We start from the raw sequence: 26,924 nt of genomic DNA, 5'->3' as shown, positions 1-26,924 counted from the left end.
ATACAACCACATTATTTTCAATATTTGTGCAATTTATATAATCCCAAGGAATTTAAGTGATATAAATTTTATTAGGATAACTTTGTCTTAACTGTTAAAATGCAATCAGCAAGCTTCCAGCAACCATTTCTATGCATTCAGATGAAGAATTAGGAGCATGGTAGGAAACCCTTGATAAAAGAGGATTGTAGCCTCCCTGGTAGGACCTTGGAAGCTGCCTGGATTTAAGGCCAGTAACTACCGAGTAAAATTGGTCTCCAGGTAAAAACAGTCTTGAGTTTGCCTTTGTTTTTTAAAGAGGTGACAATATTAGCTTTGTTTGGAAGAGTGAAGTAAACTGCCCGATTGTAAAGCCAGGCTAAATTTAGAGGAGTGAGCCTGACCAACACCAAGAAGCGTGTGGCCTGGTGCTCCACCACGCCCAGGTAATGCTGCCTTCTCGGCCCTGTACTTTTGCGCATGCGCAATGGTGTCAACTTCGCCACTAGGAGGCGCCGGGCCCTCTTCAGGCCGGTCTTGGGGCGGTGCATGTGGCTGTGACGTCACTGCACGCGCCACATCTTGTTGCCCGGCAGCGATGGCGGCTTCTTTGGAGTCCGCGGAGGACCCACTGCGGAACTTTGTTCGAGTTTTGGAAAAGCGAGATGGCACGGTGTTACGACTGCAGCAGTATGGCTCCGGCGGCGTGGGCTGCGTTGTTTGGGACGCTGCCATTGTCCTTTCTAAGTACCTAGAAACCCCCGGGTTTTCCGGGGATGGGGCCCACGCTCTGAGCCGGCGGTCCGTGCTGGAGCTGGGCTCCGGCACTGGGGCCGTAGGGCTCATGGCTGCTACCCTCGGGTAAGAGCTGGTACAGGGGGGGCTGCTTTGTTCGGGAAATCCGGATTGCTGGTTTACCACGCTTGTGCCTACACTTCACGTTATTTTATAGGGCTGATGTTGTGGTCACAGATCTTGAGGAATTGCAGGACTTGCTGAAGATGAATATTAATATGAACAAGCATCTTGTCACTGGTTCTGTTCAAGCCAAGGTACTGAAATGGTTTGTATGGCCTTTCAGCTTGTTTTAAGATAACGATTCTATTTTGCTTTAAATTGCATTTCACTACAACCATAGTTAATACGAAGGGGACTTTCCAGAACTTGTTTATAAAACAGTGTTTTAAATTATTAAAGCAACAGTTAAATATTTTGGTTGATATTTTTAAGGGGGGAAGAAATAGAAGACTTTCCTTCTCCTCCAGACTATATACTGATGGCCGACTGCATATACTATGAAGAGGTGAGTATTCAGTGAGTGAAGTGTCTATCTTTAGAGTTTATACCATAATTTGTGGATTCCAGAGTGCACGCTTCTTCACATTTTAACATCTCTGAATGCAAGATATTTGTCCTGTAGTTGATGACACAATAAAGAACATAAAGGTTACCAGAACTATATACATATACTGGTGATAAACATATAGACCTATAAAATATGTTGACAGAAGTGTTATGTGCATTTTACTAGAGACTTATGTACTATTTTAAAGATTTTGCCATTTGGATCTGTTATGAAAAGCTTAAGTTTTTTGGTAAGCTCTTCCTAGTGAACATGTTAACCATGACATTGAGAATTAAGTTGCATTGTAAAGAATATATTGTTCTGTGGAAAGATTGATTCAGAATGGTACTTTTTTAAAAAAAATTTTATTTATTTATTTGACATACAGATCACAAGTAGGCAGAGAGGCAGGCTGAGACAGAGAGGGGAAGCAGGCTCCCTGCTGGGCAGAGAGCCTGATTCAGGGCTCAATCCCAGGACCCTGAGATCATGACCTGAGCCGAAGGCAGAGGGTTTAACCCACTGAGCCACTCAGGTGCCCCCAGAATGGTATTTTTTTAAATGGCAGTTTGTATAATATTGTGGGCATTGCGTTTTTAAAATAACGAACATTGAACTAACTTAAATTCAAGTTAGGGTCAGACTCACTTTTGTGGGTAAATCCCAACTTAAAATAGATTAAAATTAATTTTTTAAGGATGAGGTCATTTCATTTGTTTTCTCATGGGAACTCCAAAATACAGTCATTTGAGTCTTTTGGAAACTGAAATCAATGCAGTGGTTGATTAGTGAAGAGTTACCAGTCATTAGTTACAGAGCTTTAACCACTTATACTTTGTTGATTGACTCAAAGATGGCTAAATTGGAGGGGAGTTCTAGTTACTCTCCATTTCCCCTATTCCCATTTTATAGTAAATATTAAAATTTTTAAAAATCATAAGTAAAAGTGATATTCTGTTTTGAACAGTCTTTGGAGCCGTTGTTGAAAACTCTAAAAGATCTTAGTGGATTTGAGACTTGTATTATATGTTGTTATGAGCAACGAACAATGGGAAAAAATCCAGAAATCGAGAAAAAATATTTTGAGGTAAGTACTAGATCTGTTTTTGTAGTGCTTTACATGACTTCAGCGAGGGTTTTCGTGACTGTACGTTCAAGTATATTAAGGTAATTTTGAGTGGGGAACACATTCCACTTGTATGAATCCAAGGAGAGTATCCTTTGTTGCCCACCATTCTACTAAGCTTCTCCCCCAACTTTTTGCATCTTTTCTAATCCTTTGTTACTTTTTCTTTTCTAATTAGTTGATCTAGTATCTACAACACAACCTAAAATAATAATGGTGACATCCTTGTCTTTTCTGGGAAAGTTTTCCATGCTTCTTTATTAAGCATGATACTGGCTTTGGGGAATGTATTAATGATGTATGTAGTACTTTTGGAAAGTACATCAGAGAAACATATGTGATATGTTTTTACCTCTGTGTTTTTACAAAAGCTTTCAACCAAGGTGTCCTATCTACTTTTGGGGGTGTTTTTTGTTTTTGTTTTTCACTTTTTATTTTGAAATAAAGACTTATAGGAAGTTGCAGAAGTATTACATAGAACCCCATGTATCTTTCACCCATCTTCCCCCAGTGGTCATCCACACCCTTTTGATGGGCAAAAAATCCATCACATTAAAAAGTGACTCCTTCTGAGGGTACATCTCCATAGTCCTGCAATTTATCCACTGAAAGGACTGCTTTGCTTAAATAAGAATGCAAATACATGACTCTGCCTCAGATACGTGCTAAAATTGTTTTTCTTTTCATGTTTTTCTTGAAAGTAAAGAATTTAACTTTTGAGACTGTAATTGAAAATTCTATATTGTTAAACAGTTTAACTTGAGTCAGCACACGTAAAAATGCTTATGTATAAGTTCTCAACTCAGTTTTTCATACGTATACACCCAGGCAACCACCACTACATCAAGATACAGAACACTTTCAGGATCTCGGAATGCTCCCATGTGCCCTTTTCTAGTCGGTACTCCTCCAAAGTTAACTGTCATTCTGACTTCTGTCACCACAGGAAACTTCATGTTATGGAATTTACAGTATATCTCTTTTAAATTTATAGCTCCTCCAGCTAGACTTTGACTTTGAAAAAATTCCTTTGGAGAAACATGATGAAGAATATCGAAGTGAGGATATTCATATTTTATACATCAGAAAGAAAAAATCGGTAAATACATTCCTAGGTCTTTGTCCGCTGAGATCTCATTAGCTGGGCATTGTCTCTGGGCTAATGTGTGATGCAGATGCTGATTTTGATGTGGGGAAATACTTCTGATGACTCCCTGGGCTCAGGCACACTCAGTGTTCAGATCATTTAATCTACCTGGCCTTGGATTCTCCCTCTAAAAAACCAAAAACAAAACAAAAACAGGCTTTTCTGATAAAGATCCTTTCCATCTATAAATAATAGAGCTTTGTAATTGGGCATTACCTCAGGCAACTATCTTAGCTACTTGTACATTTCTGTTTAAAAATGTCAGTTCTGACTTTTGTGAACTTTTTCCAACCATTCACATTTGGAAAATAGTCCAAAGTAAAGTATAACAAGGTAGATCTGCCCAGTAATTAGAAATGTACTCAGTTAAATAGAATTTATGTATATTTCCCCTTTTTTGTTCCTTCCTTTACCTGTTAACATTAATTACATTTTTATATAAGATGCCTCTGTATGCCTAGAGTTTGCACGTGTAGAGGGGAAGAGTTGTATTTCATCCATTTTGTATCACCTTTTATATATGTGACCAGTAAAAGGCAAGACATGATCTAGTTTATGAATTAAGGATGCTAACTTTAGTTAGTCCCACTTGTTTCTGTTATCTTTGCTTTGATTGAATTCTCAGTGATGAAGTTTTCTGATTATGTGAATTCTGGTCAAAAGCAAGTAGCTTGTAATTTGGGGGATTAAGGCTAAATGGTAGAACTGTAAGGAAAAAGAAGTGGTAGGATTACTAATTCAGATCTGCTAACTTTCATTTGGCATAGTGCTGGAGATAGATAAATTTTAAAAATATTTTATGCCTTAAGGAATCTGGTTTTAGATCAAGCTGTTGTGTAGTTTAAAAGTAGAATTTTTTTTGAGGCTTAAAGATTTTGTGTCTCCTAAATATAAAGGCTTTTTTTTTTTTGGCAAAGAATCACTTCTTCTTACAAAATTCATAAAATTCCCCCTTTTAAAATGTACAGTTCAGTGGTTTTTAATATATTCACAAAGGTGCACAAGCGTTACCACTTCAGTTCTAAACATTTTTTATCACCCCAAAAAGAAACCCCATACCCATTAGCAGTCGTGTCCTACCCCTGCCTCTCCCTAGCCCTTGGCAGCCACCAGTCTGTTCTCTGTGTGTGGATTGCCTGTTCTGAATGCTTCACAGAAGTAGAATCACACACTGTGTGGCTCCCTGATTCTGGCTCCTTTTTGTAGTTTTATAAGAAAAATAGTTTTAATATTTCTTTGATACTACACCTTATCCATCCATTCATCAGTGATTGGACATTTCAGCCATTTTTCACTTTTTGGCAATAATGAAGAATACTGCTGTGAATATTCATGTAAGAATTTTTGTGTGACTTATGTTTTCAAATCTCTTGGGTATATAGCTAGAATAGAATTGCTGGGTTGTATGGGAACTCCATGTTTAACTTTATGGGGAATTTGCCAAACTGTACTCCAAAGCTGCTGTACCGTTTTATATTCCCACCCGCGGTAGCTGAGGGTTGTGATTTCTTCACCTCTTCACCAGTGCTTGTCATTGTCCATCTTTTTGATTGTAACTATCTCAGTAAGAGTGAATTTGTATCTCATTGTGGTTTTTATTTTCATTTCCTGAATGACTAATGTGGAATGTCTTTGCATGTATTTATTGGCCATTTGGATATCTTTACAGAAATACTTTCTCTGTTTTTAAATAGAGTTGTCTTCTTACTGTTAAGTTGTATCTGTTCTTTATTATGGATACTAGACCCTTACCAGATACATGACTTTCAAATACGTTCTCCCGTTCTGTGGTTTGTCTTTTTTTTTCTTTTTTTTTTTCTTTTTCTTGATAGTATGTCCTTTTAAGCACAAAGCTTTTTAATTTTGATGATGTCCAGTGTATCTGATTTTTCTTTGGTTACTTTGTTTTGGGTATCAGCAAAAAAACCATCTATTAAAATTATGGATCATTTGAGCTGCATTAGGCATATTACTTAGTATTAAGTACCCAATAAATACTTAATTTTTCATAAGAAATTAGTCTTTAAAGTTTTCTTTCTTTCTTTTTTTTTTTTCTTATAGAAATCTCTATCGTGAAATCTTTAGTCACCTTACCCAAGCCTCTAACAACCTGGGTAAGCTAAATATATGAATGGAGCATGTGAATACAGCATGGGAAGATTGTGTTCACAGATTTTTCCAGCATGTCCATAGAGATTCGATATATACCTGACAACCACCATGGGCTACCTGCAATTTGAAAATGATTACTGACTGCCTGTCTGCCAGTGGGCCTGAAATCCACCTTAGTTTACTTGTAGCTCAGCTTCAAGTTCTGCTTAAAAGAAAATTGTGTATCAGTCACTCCTCAAATGAAAGATAGGTGTTGAGGTTTGCCTTAAGTCTACCAGAAGTAAACAGTGAAGTGGCATGGTTGACTTGGCATTATTGTCAGGAAACTGGAGATGAATTGATCCAGTTTCTAAAGAGAGACATCTATTACTATGTAATTCTGTTTAAGTTGAAACTAGTAAAATTTAGTTGTCTTCAAGATCCAATAAATCTAAAAGTTGGTTTTTATTTTAATGTAATTATGCATTGGTTTTTATCGTATGTACCTTCCACTTCATTGCTGTTATTTCGATAGCATTAATATCAAAATGTTCTTAAAAACCCGAAAATGCTGTTTTATATACTATTAGCCAAAGTTTTATTCTTTTCCTCCACCATACATGTCTGTGTGAGTTAGATAGTAATTTATACTGTAATGAGTTGGTAGGAATGAAAGTGAGAAATCAGGAGAAAGAAAAGGTATCTTTACAAACTTTTTCGTTTGTGAATGCAGCAAGAGTAAGAGTCCACTTTCAGGCTTGTGCACTTAGGTGGCTCTTGCACTTTTCGTCGCGTGTATCTTCCAGGAAAACGGCTAAAATCACCAGTGTTTACATGAAACAGAGAAATGTTTTTAAATAACTACAAATGTGGCTCTCTATATATTTACCAAGTGTTTGATTCTATGTATTCTCTGTTTTATCTTACAATGATAATCATCTCACAGACTGATCTTTCAAGGACTTCAGTTACACCAGTTGTGAAGAGTAATACTAACTGGATAGAATTCTGGTATCTGTAGGCATTGGTGCTAGGTGGCACATTTTATGTATTAAAATAAACATTGTTTTTGAGATCCTGTGATTTTGTGAATGTTTCAGAAGTAGCTTTGAAGAAAATGAATATCTAAATCAGGCTTTCCAGAAAAAGAAAAAGAAACCCTATTTAGAGAAATCAAAGATCCAAGTGAAAAGAACCATTCTTTCCTTCAGGCTTCCTTTGGTCTTTAAAGTTTGTCTTGCTGTTCTTTTTCAAAATACCTTGTTCATACAGCCCTTAGCATTTCATTAACCAGTTTACAAACAGTTTAACCTAAATACATGATTCTTTGTTAGTTACAGATAGCACCAATTATTAGTGAAGTCTTGGCACAGATGACTACTTTCTACACTGTGCAACTTGAATAAGTCTGACATTGACCAGCTATAGTAATCCATTCAGATTCTCGATCCCTTTTCAACCTCCTCTTCTTTTCACTATACTTCCAGTATTCACTACCTCTGGGTCTTCTGCCTAAAGTGCCCCTTGGCATTCCTGTAGGAAAGCCCAGCTCCTTTACCTCACATAGGTGCACCTTACACTCCCAAAATTTTCTGGAGGAATTGGGTTGAAGTCAGCCTCTACAGCTTCGCCAGAATCACGCCTTTACTACTTGTGTGTGCCTCTTTCCCTTCCCTGTCCTATTCCCACTCCCTTACTTAATTTATCACCTTAAAGCCTCACTTGCATACATTCGTCGCCATCTGTTCTGGAGAACTGACCTAAGTTACTGAATGTAGATTTAAGTAATTTGTAACATTAAATCATGGGATTTTTTTTTTTTCCTATTCTGGAATAAGGCCAGAGCAGAGATTAAAAAGTACCACATTTCAAATTAAAAAAGAAAAAGGTACCAAATCTCCACATTGTAAGACCAAAGAACCACTGGTTTGGTAGGACCAGTGAGCACTGCAGGGCTTACTGGGGGCTGCCAGTTCCAAAGAACTTGCCCTATCACCACCCACCATTCCGCAGACAGCCAGAGAGGCCTGGGAGAGGTCTTTTTGAGGAATGCAGTGTTGGGGAATGGGATTTTGTCCTTGGGACTCTCATGAGTCCTTTAGACTCTCATCTGCACTCAGAAACCACAGGAGAGAGGCGTGAGGGAGCAATTCAAGATTAAAGATGCTTCTAGGAGGAGGAGCCCAGCATTTTCTCCACCTGGTTGAGTTTACCCAGCAGATTAGCACATCTGTGGGGTTTTTTTTTTTTTTTTTCAGAGCATGGGAATGAAATTGGAGAGGTGAGTACTATCAGGCAGAGAGGTGTTAAAGATGGGTCCTGCCAGCTGCTGTTGATACAGGAGTTGGAGGCCAGAGGACTTGAGCAGCAACATGGAGAAGTTCAAAGGCAGGTGCAGAAGATGAGTGAGTTGTGATGCCATAGACTGGGGATCAACCAGAATACAACCAACTCCAATCCCCCGGGACTGCCAGGGCTGGGGTCAGGTGAGAAGACAGCTCAGGAATGAACCTCTGGACCTCTAGTTGAGTGGGGGCTTGCCACTGTGTACCATGAAACCCACAGGCCAGTTATCAGAATGCAGTTATAGCCCATTAAGGTGGCCCCATTGTAAGGCGGTGTTTCTCAAACTAGGCTGCACATGGAATCACCTGGAAAATTAAAAGCAAACGAAAGCCATGTTCCGGTCCCAGTTAAATTTAAAGGCATGGGATTTTTATTAAAGGGCTCCAGGTGGTTTGAGTTTAGCCTAAATTGAGAACTGCTGTGTTAAGGAACCCTAGCATCTGTTTCCCAAGGGGAAGGGAGCAGAGGGAGAAGAAATACAAAAATAAACCATCCATGATTAGAGTGGGCCTATACTGCATAGGGAGGGAAGGAACTTTGAATCTGATGTGGAATCATCTACAAAATAGGTTTTAAAATAAATAGGACAGAGCTTTAGAAATTGACTGTTTACCTGAAAATTTGGAGAACCTGGTCAAGAAGGCAAAGGTGATGCTACTCAAGAAGAAAGGGGAGTCTAATAGCTGGAAAAATGAAATTGCTATAGGCTAGACTCCAAGGACTTGAGTCTCCCCTGTGAACTAGTTATAACTAACGGTCTTTGAAATTGCACAACGTGTTATCTCAATCAGGTATAGTTCACAACCAAGGGTCTGTGAATCTTAGGTTTCATGAACTTGGGAGTGAAGTTAGGTTATTTTTCATTATTTTAAGAATTATTAATCCAGAATGATGGTGGGATTTTTTACACAGCTACCTTTTTCTTAAAAGTTATCTTGTTAAAGGATGCCATTGCGATATTAACTCAGACTGTAATTACTGTATTTTAAGAAGTGTGGGTTATAGAAATAGGACTGTTGTTCTAAAGTTTCCCTGTAGATGGCATTGCTTGACTTTATCTTTAAACATTTTATAAAAAGGAAGTTGTGAAAATAGAACATTTTGAAATGGAATCACACTTGCCATTTTAAAGGTAAACTAAATTAGATTTTAAAGAATCAAGCTACTTATCAGGAGTTGCTTTCAAGTACAGCGTGATTGTCTTAGTGTGTTTGGGCTGCTAGAACAAAGTATAGACTGGGGGGCTTATAAACAAACCTTTCTCACAGTTCCAGAGGCCAGGAAGTGCAAGCAAGATCAAGGCACCAGCTTCGTTACCAGCTCTCTTCTCATTGTAACGTCACATGGCAGAAGAGCAGAGGATCTCCTTGGGGTCTCTTATAGGACACTGACCCCATTTAGGAGAGCTTCGCCCTCATGACATACTCATCTCTCAAATGCCCACCTCCAAATACTATCACAATGGGGGATAGGTTTCAGCATAAGATTTTGGGGCTGGGTTGTGGGCGGGAAGCAGAGACATGCAGCCCATAACAGTAGTGTAGGTAAAGCTGATTTTTTTCTTATAAAATTGTATTTAACTTCTCCTTCTGTCCCTTGCAATCCGATATGCCTTTTGAGTTTCTGAATATTATTTGTAAAACTACAGAAATTGCAATTCTTAGACCATTTCTCTGCTATTGATACCTTCTGTGAGGGAACTTTAAGAGGCTGAATTAGTTGGTCATGTTCTGAAAATTAAATCAACCTTGAAAGTACCTTTTATATAATGCATGATTTTATGTTTGAGGTGTTTGAAACTTCTAATTAATTTTAATTAGTTTTCCAAACCAGTGTACCTTCCTCACTAGAGTAATAAGTAGCTATTACATCAAAAGACTGAAGCTCTGGCTTTACCACAGTCCTGCAGGCTTAGGCCTTCTGTTTGACTTTTGGTCTTTTTCCTCAAGGAACATCAGGATTTGGAAGAGCTTTTGCTGCATTGATAGTAAACATTGTAAAAGTAGAATAGTCCATTGTCATACCATAGAGATCTCCAAGCTACTACAGAAAGAAGTTGTGGCGATAAAATTTTACTGAAAATTCGTCAAGTAATGAAAAAGCGAAGTTTTCACTTTATATAATTTTGAGTAAGAAAGCATTGGGTTAAAACTGTTACTTACTTGGGGTCATTTAGGATATTGTCTTAGGTTCTTAAGTATTGGTTGGAGTTTTGTGACAATTTAGTGAGTCCATCAATTGAGAGATAGATTCTATGGGGACCTGGGTCCCATGCCTGACCAGGAGGAGCTCCTGTCAGTCTGGAGCAGGTCAAGTTCCCAGGTCCAGAGCGTATCACCAATGAGAAGCAGAAGCTGTTCACCAGTAAGCTGCTAGATGTCATGGACAGAGTAGTGATCCTGGAGATCAGTGGTCATGCCATTTATGCCATCAGGCTGTGCCAGTGTAAGGTGTACTGGTCTGGGCCATGTGCCCTATTGCTTGTGGCCCCCAACCTGACTGAGAGACAAAAGAAGGTCAAACTATTTTGCCTGGAAATGTTCCTTAGTGATCTCATTGCCCACCAGAAAGGACAGATAGAGAAGCAGCCACCATGTGAAATCTACTTATGATTTGGGAAAGAATGGCCAGATGGGAAAGCCCTGGAAAGGAAGCTCATCTTGGTTCAGGTCATTCCAGTGGTAGCTTGGATGATCTACGAGGTGTTTTCTGGTGTTTTTACACAATAACGTAACAAGATAATTTCTGTTTATAAAAAGTAATTTTCAAATAATGGACTTAAAAATGTGTTAGAGCCAATTATCTCCATGATAATGTTCTCATGTGCATTCTTAAAACCATGTGTCAGAGCATAGGCCTAACGACCAGATTATCTGGGCTTAAATTCCAGTTCTGCCATTTACTATCTATGTGACCTTGAGAAAGTTATTTAAACTGTGTGCCTGTTTTCTCACATGTCAGGTGAAGGTCATAATAGTGTCTACCTAGTAGTTTGCCATGGGGATTAAACCAGTTTAATACATGTAATGCACTTAGGTACCAGGTGCAGAGTAAGTGTTCAAAAAATGTGATTATAATAGAGGTGTAGGGACTAGGAAAATGTATATAATGTAAGTCAATTTTTATCTATATTTCAGTGTAAAATCTGGACATTTTTTTGAGCGTGTAGGGCCCTTGTACCCATCACTCCCCCTTCATGATAGCAATGGCCCTTGGGGTAGGAGGAGGTTGAGAATGCTGTTCCATCTCCTTTATTTGAACAAGTAAGCAGTTCTAGAAAGAGGAAGAAAATGGGGTGAAAGAAAAACATTTGTTTCCCATTCATTTTTTTGGTTTTAAAGTAAGTGTCATGGGCATTCGAAGGCCAATAGGTACAGGAGACACATTTCTAAGTATAGGAGCCTGGCCTTGCTGGCTGGAGCTCCAGGATTACCATTCCACCTCCCCAGACGTTCAGCCAGTTCTTTCCTCCATGGTTCTTATCTCTGTAAAACTGAGACCAGTTAGGAGGCAGGTGATGAACGTACAGCAGCAGGTCATTTTTCGGAAGAGGGACTCAATGCATCTACATAACTATGTTCAAAGTTTGGATGTATTAACTCTAAAAGAGCAAGGCAGTGTAGCAGCTACCTTCCAAGGAAGCGATCTTTGTCCACGTAATGAACGTATGTGATGTGTTGCGGGAGCTCAGTGTAGCTAGTCCCTCCGGCTGCCTGGGGGAGCCTGTGCCGACAGACAAGAACAAGAGAGCCTTGAATTGTAGCTGCTTCCTCAGCCAGTGAAAGAGGCATGTGGGCTCACCTGCATTTGTTAAGTTTTTAAGACCTTTTTTATTTTCAACTGATGGGAAAGATTGTCATGAACACTGAATAGCTGGTTTTAGTTTTTAGAAACATTCATTCCTTAACCTATAATACAGTAATTTATCTTGGTGAAGCGTAAGTTGGCGCTTTTTAATATTTATGAGGCTGAAAACTGTTATTTCTCCCTCACAGAGCAAACTGAAGGCTTTTGGAAAAGAGCTATGCTAGATGTAGGTTTTACAGGGTTTAGTGTTTGAGTAGTTCGCAGGTCTCCTTCCTGTTACTAGCTTTCATGAAGTAGTACTGGCAGTCTGTTAAACCCTTGATGGATCAGTGCTTTTAAATGGTCCTGGGTAATTTGTTTAAAGTTAACTTTTGTTCCAGTTTGTTAATTTCCTGAAACCCAGGCATGAACAGTGTGAGCTCCAGGTCCACGTGTTGGCTCACCATTGCTTTGATAAGTCATTACCACAGTTAAGAGTGTACAATACAAAAGTCCATGTATCCACCCCAACACCTGACCTTGTTCTTTTAGGAGTGTGTCCTGAAAACCCACTTGTGGGGCGCCTGAATGACTCAGTTGCTTAAGCGCCTGACTCTTGATTCCAGCTCAGGTCATGATCTGAGGGTTGTGGGATCAAGCCCTCGCATGGGGGGGGGCTTCTACATTTAGGAGGAGTCTGCTTGAAATTCTTTCTCTCCCTTTATCCCTCTCGTTCCCCACTGGGGCACACTCACTCTCTCTAAATAAATAAATAAATCTTAAAAAAAAAAAAAAGTCTTCTTGTACTGCACACACAGTACAGCTGCATATCGGGGTACTCCAAATGTAAAGAGCATATTTTATCCAAAACTTAGATGAGCAGCTTTACACTCGCATTCAGAATGAGTATAAAGAATACTCTCATGGCGTATAATTCGCATAGGCCTGGTTTCTCGAAACTTAAAAACAGGAAACACAAGTCTTACATTCTCACAGATAATAAATGTTTAACCAGAAAGTGTCTTTGGATGTCTGTGACAATTATGAATGTAGGTACAAAAATGTGCCTTTATTTTTTTGTATGTATGTATGTATTTATTATTTATTAGAGGGGGTGGGTGGGAAGGAAATTAAGGGAGAGGGAGAGAATCTTAAACAGGCTTCATGCCCATTGTGGAGCCCAATTTGGGGCTTGACTTCATGACCCCGAGATCATAACCAGAGCTGAAATCAAGCTCAGCTTAACTGATGGAGCCACCCAGGTGCCCCAAAAATATGCTTTTAAAATAGCTGTCTTCTTTCTAAATCTTGTCACAAAGATCCTTTTTTTTTTTTAGCTTCATTGTTCCAAAACTCTCTGCGCTCTCAGGCATATATGTGACACCCACATTCAGTCTGTTACTCTCTGTCTGGAGTGTCTGGTTGTTAATCTGAGATCCTAAGGAAGAGGAGAGCACAGTAGTGGCTCAGTGTGGCAGGAGGAACAGAATTCCCTGTTAACCCTGGGAGACAGCCCCAGTTCCACGCTATGTCTGGTCACCTTCCCATTATGCACCCAAGCTTGAACATTCTGTTTTTCTCTTGAGAAGATCGTTCACTTGATTACTAACTATTCCACCTGTATGTCCTTGGGCAACGTGACCTCTGAATGTTAACATCCCTTGCTATGAAAGAAGAAAGCCGTGCACTGGCTAGCGCCATGGAGACGGCTCAACTCTAGTTGAGTCTAGTAAATGGAGATGAGAGCAGGGAGGAAGGCGTCTCTCTACAGAAGCCTCAGCTGTTGAGCTCGCTCTGAGAATTGAGAGCAGCCAACTCTTGTAAACTGGGGAAATGTGAGAGAAGTCACCCTAAGCAAACAACACTTAACGTGATCCAGGGGAAAACAAACAAAAGCCTCAATTGCCAAAAAGGAGGGGTTCCGTTTTGCAGCATGCCAATCAATTACTTGTGTGTCCCGCCCTGACTTTTTCACCTCCTCCATAGACTCCACCCTCCTCAGCGGAGAGGACGGAGAGGTGAAGGGGAGAAGGCTCAAGAGGTTGCTCTTACCAAAAATTTAAAAATCTGGAAGGCACTAATAAGATACTAGGCATTAGGGGTTTGGTACTTCCCAGAGGAATGTAATACCAACACAAAACAAAGAAATAGCCCCCTCGAAACCATGGAGATCCCAGTGCTGCAGAGGGCAAGAGCAGAATTGAGCAGAGAAGTTACTGGAGACTCCTTAAATAACTATAAAAGGGACAACAGATGAAATACAGTTTGTTGCTTTTAGTTTTTGCACACTTAACCTGAAGCCGAGGTCCCATATGTAAAGTGTCTAGAATAATACCTGGTATAAAGGATCTCAAGACATTCTCTTCCCTTCTCCCATTATCAAATCCACCCTCCATGATTTCTCCAATTTGGTTCAACACAGATATTTACCCTTTTATTTTTTTTTTCAAGATTTTATTTATTTATTTGACAGAGAGGGATTACAAGTGCAGAGAGGCAGGCAGAGAGAGAGGGGAAAGCAGGCTCCCTGCTGAGCAGAGAGCCCGATGCGGGGCTCCATCCCAGGACCCCCAGATCATGGCCTGAGCCGAAGGCAGAGGCTTAACCTACTGAGCCATCCAGACACCCCACAGATATTTACTCTTTCAGTTAACAAACAGGTACAGAAACAGGTATCTGTACATGTCCAGTATACACATTTGTACTCTCTTAGCTACTAGGGCCAAATCAATCAATCAGATGCAGTCTGTACCCTTAAGCAGCTCACTTATCCGTAATGTGATAGACGTGCAAAAAGAATTGCATCTCTGGGGTAAGTGCAATAATTAAGGTTTGAATTAGCTCCAGCGGCTGTAGGAAGGACAGTATGGTTAACTCGGGCTTGATCAGGGACGATCGCAGGAGGGGACTCTTCTGCCTCACTGCCTAGTCTCACTCATGGTACCATCCTCTCACCATCTTTAATTCCTTCTGCCACTTCATAAAACCAGTGGGTCATTGAATCCCCCATCAGAGGGACTCACAGTCCTTTTCCCCTTTCTGTTTTTATTGCTATCCCCTCAGGTTCGGGCCTCTTTACCTCTAATTTATGCTCCCATCATAGTCTCCCACTTCAGGTGTGTTTCCACACACGTCTGTGCAAACAATGGTGACAGAGCACTTTGCTAACTCAGAGCTCCGAAGAGTTCATCCTGCTCAGAAACGTCCCCAGAGGGGCGCCTGGGTGGCTCAGTGGGTTAGGCCACTGCCTTCGGCTCGGGTCATGATCCCAGAGTCTTGGGATCGAGCCCCGCATCGGGTTCTCTGCTCAACGGGGAGCCTGCTTCCCCCCTCTTTCTGCCTGCCTCTCTGCCTACTTGTGATCTCTGTCAAATATATAAATAAAATCTTAAAAAAAAAAAAAAAAAGAAACGTTCCCAGAGCCTGCTGGACGTTCAGTATCATTGCCAGTACACTCCTGTCGCTCGTCTCTTGCTCTTTTGCTGAAATGGATGTTTCTGGATATACAGTGTGTTTTACTGCTCTTGTCTTTACTCATGATCTTTTCATACAGTGGGCAATTGTGGCAATAACTTCTGTCCTTTATCAGACCCTCTCCCAATTGTCTGATAAAGACCAAATTTCCCAGAACCCACTGCACTGACCCTTCTGCCTGCCCTGTAACCAAACCCAGCCAAACTGCTTCATGTCCTCAGCTGCAATTTAGGGGTGGGTGTCACATGACCCAACCTACCGCACCCTCCCCAGCGCCTTCCTGGATAAGAGGCACTCCCTCTTCTCTAGGATAGCTAATGCTAATGGTGAAATGAGCCTTGAGTTCCCGAGAACAAAAGTTAACCCAGAGGAAAGGAGATTCTAGAAGCAAAGAGAGAAACTGGGATTCCCTTTGAGCCTCTGGAACCAACCATGCCTAAAGCCAGCTGTACTTCCTGGACTCCCCAGTTCTATGACCAAGTTAACCTTTGGGATTTGATTTCTCTTCCTTATAGTAGAGCAGGTCCTAACTGGTAGAGTGTTCAAGCTTTTCTGCTCTTCAAACCCTCCTACTCCTTTCTTAAGATCCTTTTCAACCACTGCTTTCCTCAGGAAGTGATTTGCTTTCTAAGCCTTCATTTTGTCCATAATACCAGCCCAATCATCTTAGCAGTTGACTTACAAGCTTTCTAGAATAGTGTTGGTTGCTGATCATACTATGGAAATCTTAATCTACCACACTACAAAAGTAAACATCATAAAACTAGTCAGAAAGCAAAAGCGAGGAAACGAAAACCCGTTGGAGGAATAGTTTGATTTCATGTGTTAACAAAGGAACAAATCCACCACCTTTGTACCCAGAAAATGTTCAAGCCTCCATCTCTTGATGAATTCCATCCTAGAATTCTTATTTAGAAGAAATAACTCAGGAGTCAAGAAGATGACTTGCTTAGGGTAGATGCTGGAACTGGACTAACCCCCAAGGTTAGGGGGTGCCTAGAAAGTGAAGGGAAAGTTACAACATATATTAGGAGAGGTCCTTAGGCAATGAGGTGTGAAGCCCGGTGAGGAAGATTAGGGATGGAAAGGGTCGTCTAAGAAAGGTTAAACTTCATTGCTGCTTTTTTCCTGGATGATGAGTAAAGGCCACATTTTGTGTGGGGTTTTAGTTTTTATCTCTTATTGTCATTCCCTTTAGTGACACAGCTTTCAGGAAAGTGACACCTGGGTGAAAGTGAAGCAGAAAGTAAAGAGGCCAATGTGAGAAATATATTTGCCCACATTACCCTCTAGGGAGGCTCACAGGAAGAGAGCAGTGTCCTCTGCTTGGGACCAGGTCTGGAAAGGCCAGGTAGAGCTTACTGGATGGACTGGGCAGAGCTGGAAGACCAGGGAAAGCCCCTATACTGGGTGGCTACTCAGAGGGATGCAAGATAGAATCTCCCCTTTCCCAGTATATGCCGGAGGGGAGCCCTGCCATAGGGGCACAGTTGACTCTTGGGGATTCGAGATGTTACAGATACAATACACATTCCGCTGGACTTTAGATGTACTAGTCCAGAGCAAGTATTTGAAAAGATTGCAATGAGACTGTTTTTTTTCTATATTACCAGATTTGAAACTGTCAATACAATTTTTACTCATATCATATTATTTCAAATAAACTGGTAAGGTAATTTTAAAAATTGTGACTTCTTTTATGGGATGGCTAAAGTTTTTCTATTGTGATTATATACATATCCTAAAACCAAATTGAGATTTAAAAAATATATATCTAAAATAACAGCATGCATTTCAAAAGCTTCCAGAATTATCCCTAAATCTCACAAGGGCTTATTTATGAAAGATCTAAGACAACCATTCACTTTCTGCTCCCACAGTAGAGCCCTAGGTTGATATTAAATACAGCTTTGATGATTGACAGATGACTGGCCCCAGTTATAGGAGAAATAAATTAGCAACCAGTAGGAAACCAGATTAAATGGCGGGTTGCATCTGGATGGGTTCAGGACTGTCAAAACTGATATAAGTGCTGCTTTATGTGATCTTGCTTAATGTGATCAGAGCTAACCTAAGACTTAAGCTAATATTGCCACTTAGCAATTCAGAGTTTTGCATTTAGATAAAGATCTCTGCCCAGACCTGTGTAATGTGAGCAGAGAGAATGATGGTGTGTCTATAAGGAAGACTGAAGGCTGTAAGTAGGTTTATAATTAATTGATAAAAGGCTGGAAGAATTGTGCAGCTTTATTTTTCTTACCGGTGTCTCTAGAACACAGGCACGTCTTGCCAGATAGACTTGAAAATGTCACCGTAATTCTAGAGCAAAAAGAATGGCATTGTTTGCTGTCCTTCCTTGAGGACCTGGCAAGGAGAGTGGAATTCTGTAAGGAGAGAGCCCAGGACTGAGGCCTCTTCATCCTCCTGTGCTCAGGAAGAGAATGAAATGGCTATAGCTTATGAATCTCCTCAGAAATGTTTCTCCAACCGCAGGAGAGTTCTTGCAACTCTCAGGCTGACCCATGAAGTCCCAGGGGGTTTTGCTGCCGAGCATAGACTGTGATTCGGAGAATCACTCAGAGTCCCCTCCAGTGGTCCTGTCCCTCTCCTGACTAAAGATTTGCCTGAGCATCTTTTGGTGGAAACTTTCTGGGCTAGATGCAGGCCAGATGGTGAAGGCTGAAGTCCTATCCCCTCTGCTGACAGGCTGAGTTCTTGGGCAAGTCCCTCAGTCTGACTTTGTTTCTTCACCTGTAAGATGGGGATGATGAGAACAGTGGTGATATTTGTTCTGTCCACCCACAGAGTTTTTAAGGTACTCAAACAGGAAAATGGCTGTGAGAGCCAAAGTTCCACTTGAAAGCCGAATGGAAGTGTGAGCTACTGTGTTTGGTGCTCACCTTTGACAAAAGACGTGATTCCTCCTTCCACCGATGCAGCCAGGCACGCTCCGCTCGGGGAGTAAACAGAGGCATTTCTCCCCGACTGCGAGCTCTCTGTTCACAGCAGCTGTCTGTGGATCTGCTTCGTCTCCGAACGGGCAAGTGTGTTTAGCTGCTGGTTCCCCTTGGTCTCTCAGTGCCTTTTCCCTTCAGCCTCTAGTTGATCTCGGGCCCCATTTTATCAATCTTCGCCCTCACTTTTTCTCTCCACAGGAGATATGGAGAGACAGAGTCACCTCCTTTGTGGCTGGTGGACCAGGCCTTGAGGCAGGTGGGGGGATACCATGGCATTGTGAGCTGCCGGCTGCGTGGACAGGAGTCAGTTCCTGGAAGGAGTTAAATGCTGTAGGACAGAGCCTAAGACATGCCAGTCATTTTATAAATACTTACTCTTTATCCCCCTCCTCCTCCTCCTTATCACTACTACTAATACTATTACTGTTACTACTACTACTACTACAATGAGAGCATAGAAGATTGGACTGGTTTTGCAAATGTGTTTCCTTTGACTTCTCCAACTTTCCTCAACTGCACACTGTGGCTTATTTCATTGTCCCTGGAAGACTTTAGGGTTGCAGGTCTTCCAAAGTAGGCGGTAAACCCTGCTCTGTCTTGTGGGAGCCCCTAGCCCATCGGAATCCCAGCCTTGGAGACCAGGGCATTAGACACTGGGCTTGCAGAGGTGCCGAGACCCCTCAGGCCCTGGCTCATCGGACAGGGCTCTCCCCAGGGCTGAAACTCACGGGAGGGCTCAGCTGCAGGAACTCACTGGTGTTTGCTCTCAGCTGCCAACTTTGCTCAGAGAGAGGAAGTTCTGCAGCGGCCTGGACAGGCAGGTCCTGAAGGTGGTGGTGACGTTGGGCAGGGTGCCGAGAATCCTTCTGAGATGGCCTTGCGTACTCTGTCTTCAAAGCATCCCCTCATCCCTTGCAGCTGGAGAAGCTGCGGCACACTCCCAGCTGGCTCCTGGTTCCAGTGTCAGGCCTCCAGACACTGAGGAAGTGCTGCGCCTGCTGATTCAGGCTCTGAGCTGCCCACGGCTCAGAGCCCATTTGTCCACTGGCGCCTTCTTCCTTCCAAGGACACCATCCTCTTCAACAAAAGAGAGTCCCAAATACTCATTACATTCACTTTACGTAAACCCCTGGTCATGGCACAAGGGCCGAGGATCCCCTTTGGTCCTTGCACTTGACTCTGACTTTGTTGATTCGCATCATGTAAGTGCTGGTTGGGAACGGGAAGGAGTTTGTCTAGCCCAGAGGCCTCTCCAGATGCCTCCGTTCTAAAGAATCTCTTCTGTTTGTCCATAGTGGAGCTTTGGTGACATTTTTACATGTTTCTTGTCTCATGCATCTTGCTAACACCATGGTCCCCTCCTTGAAGACAAGAACAGCATCTCACATCCTGCGTGATCCTTGCACTTATTACTAGAGAAAGATTCCATTATCCAGGGCAGTAATTAATTAATCCAACTGTCCTTTCTGGAGCACCTGCAATGTGTGACTAGGCCCTAGGGAGTATAAACGTAAGCAGATGTCAGTACAAAGTGAGGCCATAGAGTGGAGAAAGTGTAGTAGCTTCCATCGTAGAGTTTGGTACGATCAAGAGCGTTAGGGTTGAGAGAAGGCAGGTTGGAAAGGATGAAAGGGGAGAGATGGTGGCTGAAGACAAAGGGGGGTCCCTGGGGGCAGGGGCACGACGTGAGATTGGGAGGATCCCAGATGGAAGGAACGCGATCCAGAGCACGGGCATGGGCAGATGACTTGGTTCTGGAAGGAAGAGGGTCCCCCGCTCCGGTAGACTAATGGAAGGAAAGAAGGAAAGAAGAGGGAGCTGCATTCGGGTGTGGATGTGGAGGGGAAAGGTGTTCACCACTGATTTCCCTGGGTTTTCGCGGTTAAGTGAATCAAAAAGGAGACTTGGGTCCCCACGTGAAGGAGCTTATGCTGCTAAGGATCCATGGCTGGGGTGACTTTTCTGTGACACAGAAACAGCTGTGTGGCATGATGGGGGAAGATCCCGGAAAAGGGAAGCTAAAGAAAAGCAAAGCTGGGAAACAGATCTCCTGAGGGTCCTCTTTCCCTCACTCCCCTGCCCTCACCCCAGGTACCAGGATCCTGAGGCCCCTAGGGGGCACCCCACTGAACTGGCCTTCCCCAAGTTCCCAAGTACCCCTGGCCAACCTCCCCTCTTCCCTCAGAAGGCCCCTTGCTGGTGACCTGTCAACTAAGTGCTGCTTTGTTTCGGCTGGTGCTGCCGGCTTTGGGTGCTTTTCTCTCAGATAACAGCATGATATTCTTGGGGGGGCAGGGAGGTCCCAGTAGTCTTAGCTCACACAGACTTTACATCTGCTCTGGATCAATATTCCAAATTGTTAATTCTCAGAGACCGTTCAACAAAGTATCAATTTACCATATGGCCAACTTGTCAAATTTACCAAAATAACCAGTTTCCCAAAGCTTGTTTCAAGGCGTACTCAATGTATGAATATATTCATGCATATATTTGTCTCAAATATAGTCAGTGAATATAAATATATGCCTCATGCATAGTCAATCATTCTGAAGATGTCCAACAAAGAGGAATATATTTTTCTGGTGAATGTGGTTAATATGTATTTATTATGGGCAGGATTGTGCCCCTCTGAAATTCATATGTTGAAATCCTAACCCCCAGTACCTCTGAACGTGCTGTTTGGAGATAGAGTGTTTAAAGAGGTAATTAAGTTAAAGTGAGGTCATTAAAGTAGATCCTAACCCCATATAACTGGTGTCTTTATAAGAAGAGATTAGGACGCTGATGGGTGCAGAAGGAAGACAGTATGAAGACATAGGGAGAAGATGGCCATCTACAAGCCAAGGACAGAGACCTCAGAAGAAACCAAGCCAGCACCTTTATCTTGGATGTGTAGCCTCCAGACCTGTGAGAATATATATTTGTGTTGTTTGAGCCCCCCAGACTGTGGTACTTTGTTATGGCGGTCCTAGCGCTCTAGCGCAATAATGTCGTGGCTATATTTTAAAATATAAGATGTATTTCATCTGTATTTTAAGGAATGATTTGTTAAAAGATTTGAGTTTAAAAAAAAAAAAAAAGATTTGAGTTTTAGAGCACTTTAGTCCCCTCAAATATATTCAAGAAGAAGATATTCATTTAACATTTTAAAAGTCTTAACATAAATCTGTTCAAATTCATTGATTCTTTTCAGGAAGAATATTTCTTCAAACAAGATTTTGATAGATGTGGCAGGTCAGTCATTGATTTACAGCCAGTCTGGCTGCTGTCCCGATTCTACACGTGATCAGGCTGTCCTCTCTGCAGAGGGGCTGGCAGTATGGGACAGAAATTCTCCTTGAACTCTGTGAGTGCACACCAGGCACCGTGCTAGCTGCCTTCCCAAATGGGATTCCCCGAATTCTCACAACAGGCTTAGGAGCTAGACCAGTATCCCACGGTACATACCAGAATATCAGAATTCAAAGCAGTTAAATAACTCTCCCTGGTCACGGAGCTAATCATTAGGAAGAACATTCCCTAGTTCTGATAGATCTAGACAAGTTAAGTCCCAGCTCTGCTATGTCCCAGCTGTGTGACCTAAGACAACTGGATTAACTTCTCTATACCTCGGTTTTTTTGTTTATAAAATGGGAACAATACTGCTCCCCACTGGATGGGGTTGTGGAGTGGGTTAAATGAAATAATGTCTGTGCTTGGCACAGAGCCTTGCATGTACGAAGCCCTCCAATGTTAGCTGTTGCTGTCAACTTAGGAAATATGATAAGTAAGTATAACATCAGACATTATACAGCAGTGTTTCAAAGTGCTTTCAGTTTTGGAGATGCGGAAATTGAGGCTGAGAGACATTGAGAAATTCAGTTGGAGCCCTCCTGTCTTCTGTTCTGATTGGTGAAGCCCACCCACATTAATGTTAACTTAATTATCATTAACATTAATTAATTTAAATGTTAATCTCTTCTGACAACACCGTCCCAGAAGCATCCAGAATGGTGTTTGACCAAGTATCTGGGCACTGTGGCCCAGCCAAGTTGACAAATAACAGACTCACCATCACAACGTCTTTGCCCAGCTCTATCAAGAATTTTCCAAGAGCCTTTGCTTGTCACTGAATTCACCCCAGTCCCCAGATCCCCTGGCAAAGGGAAGAAGGGCTGTGGGAGAAGGCTGACTCTTGAGCCCTGCTCACTCCATTTTTCTCCTTCAGAAATAAAATGCTGGAATGTAACAATGTGCTTTATTGTATCAGACGGGTAAGGTTGTAGGTGAGCATTTTTCCCCCCTTTAGTCATTTCGTTTGATACAGTTGTAATGTTTTCATTATATATTAACTACAAGCTTGCATACAACCGAATGAACCAGAGGGAAAATGTGTTCATAATCTTCTCTTTAATTATGGTACTTGTTTAAGGTTTGCTTAAATAATTGTTCTTTTTTTTTTTTTAAATCAATTTTATTGAGGTAGAACTGCTGACTTCAAAACTAGATTTTCATAGCACTCTGTATCTCTGTTGAAGCTCAGAGCTCTAGTCTGCACAAAGGGAAATCTCCCTATCTTGTGTGTCAGAGGAAGGACACACCTTGGAGTCTGGCCTAAAGTGCAGGGGCAAAAATCACCTTTTTGAATGTTAAAACTATAAAAAAGAAATCATAAGGCAACAGTTGGGTGGCAATATTCAGATTATTATAATTATTAGGTAAGCTTGCTAAGGTCAGTAAGTAGAAATTCTCCTCCAGTAAACAATGAGAATAATACTACTGGAGGAATATTCGGCTGGCCAGATAGCTAGTGGCCAAAGGAAGGACTCTAATAAAAACTAAACCCTTATATTTCATTGCCTCATGTTGCAGGAAAGCCAGATCTCATCCTTCTCATTGAGACCGAGAGAAGTTCCAAGTTATATGACTGCCAAGTGGTAGAGAACCAATGACACCCACATGGTCTTTTGCATTACAATCCAACCAGCATCTTTGCCAGTTGCCTGGGACTCACAGCTCTGGCACTAGAGTGCAGGGGTGAGTGGGGGAGAACGGTGGACCAAAAGTAAATTAAGGCCATTGTTGCTAATCTGCCTACCTCACAGGAAGATAGTTCAAAAATCCACAATGCCTATTTTGAGTTAGAAACTTCTCATCATCTAAATGGGCAGGGCTGCCCAGAACTGGTAAAGGCAGAAGGAAAAAAGAGGATGAGCACTTTAACACAATTTACAGATCACTGCTTTTCTCACCACCACCACCAACAAAAATCTCCCAAACCTTGAGGAATGGAAGCGGAGAAGGGAGAAGGAAGGAACAGCGCTGGTGACAGGTTTTCTCTCTGAGAGGAGGGAGTCACACCATCAGAGCTGTGAAAATGAATCATGTCTCTTCTATCAAGGCTTCGCACAGATTTTCTGGGAAACCTGTCATTGAGGATACAATAGAGAGGACTGTCCTTTTTGGTAGCTTAGTGTTTTCACAAGGAGACAGAGTACATCAATTTGGGGACTAAATTGTAAATTAAGATAAAAATTAAGGTGTGTAGTGGGACTTTTGTGGCCTTCATTTCCCTTTTCGGGGGGTCAGCAAAGCCAGCCTCGCTGAAGGAAAAATGTCAGATTTGGTTGCCAACAGTATAAGGGTTGTGGTCCCATCTTTCATGCTAGGAGTGGCCCTTTCCAGAAAAGTGCGAAGGACCGTCACCCATACAGCAGCTCTCAGGCTACGGGACAATCCCATGTGCGTCATTATAGTTAAGCTTCCCTAAAATGGATTTCTGGTGCCTGTCTTCTCAATGAGATAGTTTAAGGCCACAGCCAAGGGCACACATTAACTCAAAGCCTATGCTCTCCCTACCTCCGCACGAAGTAGACAGACCCACTCAGTCTGTGGGAGAGGCGCAGAGTGGATGATGTGATTTCTTATTGGCTCCTTGTTAAGGAGACCAACTGGGGTGCCTGGGTGGCTCAGTCGGTTAAGTGTCTGTCTTTAGCTCGGGCCAGGGTCCTGGGATTGAGCCCTGAGTCAGGTCCAGGTTCCTGCTCAGTAGGGAGCCTGCTTCGCCCTCTCCCTTTCCCTCTTCCCCACTCCCCACTGCACCTATTCTCTGTCTCTCTCTCTTTTTCTGTCTCAAATAAATGGATAAAAGCTTTAAAAGGAAGAAAAAAGGGGGGAGACCATTTTGCCTTGGACTAAAGGGTTTTCCAGGACCTAGTAGACTCCTGGGCAAATTGAGACAACTGGTCGCCTTACTTACTATGTTACCAGACTCATAGGAGATTCCTCAGGAGTCACACTGGGCAGTGAAAGTTTTAGGACAACAGTTCCATATGCATGGGATTTGCATAGAATTTACTTCTACTCAAACAATATTTGCAAGCATTTTAAAATTTAACATCTGGCAATTCTAAGATTGTCATTTTGACTACTTTTTCTTCCCGTTTCTTTTTCTTTATTGTTGTCTCAAATCCCCAAGGGGTAGATGTGGAGGAAGGATAGAAAAAGGAAAAAAAATTAGTAAAGACAGAATTTGCTCCCATATTTAAAATGTGGTCTTGGTTGCAGTATGTGGAGGACTGATCTGTAGTAGTAATTCGAAAACTTGAATATTGCGGTGGGGGTGGGGAGGGGTAAGCAGCCCCTAAGGTGGCCCCCAGTGATTCCTGCGTCTTGGTATTCATGCTCTTCTAAAACTCTCTTCCTCTGAGTGTGGTCTAGATTGGAATTTGTCTTGGGGAAGCCCCTGCCTCCCAGATCCCTAGCTCTGGGGAAAGTCAGAGACCCATGTGGGTGAGGAGCTGATGTTTCCAGCTAAACCCAGCAAAGACCCAAAGCCTGCTGAAGGCCTTGCAAAGGCGCCTACGAACGATTCTCTAGCTCCAGTGGAGTCTTGAGATGATCGCAGCCTGAACCAACACCTGACCACAGCATCACAAGAGACCCTGAGCCAGAATCATAGAGCTAAGTCCATCCCTATTCTTGACCCCCACGAACTCTGAGCTAATAAAGGTTGGTTGTTTTCAGCCTCTGTGTTGGAGGGCAATTTACCCAGAAGTAGTACATGTACAGATACTAATACAAATGTGCATCAGAATCACCTAAATAACAAGTGGATAAAATGTGGATTTCTGGGACCCACCCGTGGAGATTTTATTGGTAGATGTGCCCTGAAGTCCTTCCTTTCAGCAATCCTGGGAGAATCAGAACTGAGCAAATTTTTGCTTAAGAGCACATTTCTAGAATGAACACTCCCTGGAAAGGTCTAGAGGGAGGGATCATAAGGGAGGTGCGGCTGCTGGATAAAATACAGGACACACAGTTATATTTGAATTTCAGATAAATAACAAGATGTTCTCACATAAGTTTGCCCCATGCAGTATTTGGGACATATTTATATGGAAACATTATTTGTTACCTGAAATTCAAATTTAACTGGGTATTTTATGATTCTATGGCTCAAAGCTATATAGAGGTAAGGCCCCACCATAAGTGAAAGCCCGATGGAAGCAAAGTGGTGCCTTCCTTCTGCAAATGGCAGGATTTTCGTCCCTGAGGGGCTGGTGAAGAGGGCTGTAGTCTGGGGGCCCATGGTCTATCTCCTTAGAGGGTTTAGAGGGGCTGCTCAGGAAACCCTCCCTCACAGCCTGCCCCAACCCTGGGGGGTGGGGCTGGAGGCCCAAGATGGGGGCACAGGGGTGGTGGCTGGCCCCTTGGTGGCTGAGCGGTGGGAGTGAGAAAGCCCAGTATGCCCAGCCCTGGGGAGAGGCTGGCCCCTCCTGTGTGGACACTATTGCCCGGTGGGCACCCCCCACAGTGCTGGGAACTTGCTCCTTTGGGTGCTGTGTTATCAGCCTTTTCCAGAGCAGTGAATGAATGCCAGGCTTCTCCCACATCCCTCCAGGAACTCAGCGGAATGCAGCTGCTCATAATAACTCTGTGCATTTCTTATTCTGAGTATGTCTGAGTCTCTGATGAGTTCTATTTATTGCAGCTCTCCGCCCTGGAAAAGAGGAGGATGGTTCTAAAGACGTTTCTTAATGACCGAGGTTTTAAGAACTCTGGCTTTTAATTCTTTTGTATGCGCTTTCTTTTCACAGGGCACTGTCTTCATTTTGATGTGTTTATTTTCAGCTATGAAATGTCTTCAAAGAGACAGAGAATGAATGAGAATATGAGTGAGTGTGAACGTGTGTGTGTGTGTGTGTGTGTGTGTGTGTGTGTGTATGAGACAGAGAGAGAGATTGGCTGGCAGACTGAAGTGCTCAAAGCAGGGCTGGAAGATAAAGGCTCCGAACATATGCAGTGGCAGTAAAGCCAAAGACTCAACCATGGGCACTGAAACAGAAGGTTTCACTGAAACAGACACAGAAGGTGAGGTCTGGTCCCTGGTGCTCTGGCCCCGCCCTGCTCTGAGGTCTGTAGCAAGCCAGTCCACAGGAGGGGACCTCTCTCTCCTGAGTGCAACCGTGCAGAGCTCTGAATTTTTGTGAGGCAGGAAGGAATTTGGGGATCAAATGTGCAGAATCTCTGTCTGCCACGGGCGCTCTTGAGGGCTCGAGAGCTCCTTGGGCGCTGCTTCCTAACACCAGCATGGCTGAAACAAAACCAATTGGAGGGGCGCCTGGGTGGCTGTGGGTTAAGCGTATGCCTTCTGCTCAGGTCATTATCCCAGGGTCCTGTCACTGAGTCCCA

At 42.5% G+C, this 26,924-nt stretch overlaps 1 protein-coding gene and 1 pseudogene across 6 annotated transcripts; both read left to right on the top strand.

Moving 5' to 3' along the window:
• The first annotated feature begins 30 nt into the window (after positions 1–30).
• On the top strand, positions 31–22,689 carry VCPKMT (valosin containing protein lysine methyltransferase). Of its 6 annotated transcripts, none has more exons than XR_004285976.1 (8): positions 31–840; positions 932–1,042; positions 1,210–1,282; positions 2,292–2,411; positions 3,445–3,549; positions 5,659–5,711; positions 7,947–8,174; positions 21,445–22,689. XR_004285976.1 is itself a non-coding variant. In XM_032344195.1 (7 exons), the coding sequence occupies exons 1-6, from the start codon at positions 467–469 to the stop codon at positions 5,671–5,673; spliced, it is 798 nt and encodes a 265-aa protein (XP_032200086.1). In that variant the 5' UTR covers positions 31–466; the 3' UTR covers positions 5,674–5,711; positions 7,947–8,387. The 6 variants fall into 6 exon arrangements, 3 of the variants coding, with proteins under 3 accessions (XP_032200086.1, XP_032200087.1, XP_032200085.1); XR_004285977.1 differs by lacking the exon at positions 21,445–22,689 and adding an exon at positions 21,019–21,034; XR_004285978.1 differs by lacking the exon at positions 21,445–22,689 and adding an exon at positions 9,303–12,483.
• On the top strand, positions 18,228–26,397 carry LOC116590214 (annotated as a pseudogene).
• The last annotated feature ends 527 nt before the right edge of the window (positions 26,398–26,924 follow it).

This window comes from Mustela erminea, chromosome 5, assembly GCF_009829155.1.
Source record: "Mustela erminea isolate mMusErm1 chromosome 5, mMusErm1.Pri, whole genome shotgun sequence".
Lineage (NCBI taxonomy): Eukaryota > Metazoa > Chordata > Mammalia > Carnivora > Mustelidae > Mustela > Mustela erminea.
This window is presented reverse-complemented; position numbering and strand designations above follow the sequence as displayed.

Excerpts from the sequence above, each read along its gene's own strand:
- VCPKMT (XM_032344195.1), top strand. The coding sequence starts at position 467 with ATGGTGTCAACTTCGCCACTAGGAGGCGCCGGGCCCTCTTCAGGCCGG. Across the intron at positions 1,043-1,209 it reads CAAGCCAAGGTACTGAAATG|GGGGGAAGAAATAGAAGACT; the intron begins GTTTGTATGGCC and ends GATATTTTTAAG. Across the intron at positions 1,283-2,291 it reads ACTGCATATACTATGAAGAG|TCTTTGGAGCCGTTGTTGAA; the intron begins GTGAGTATTCAG and ends TGTTTTGAACAG.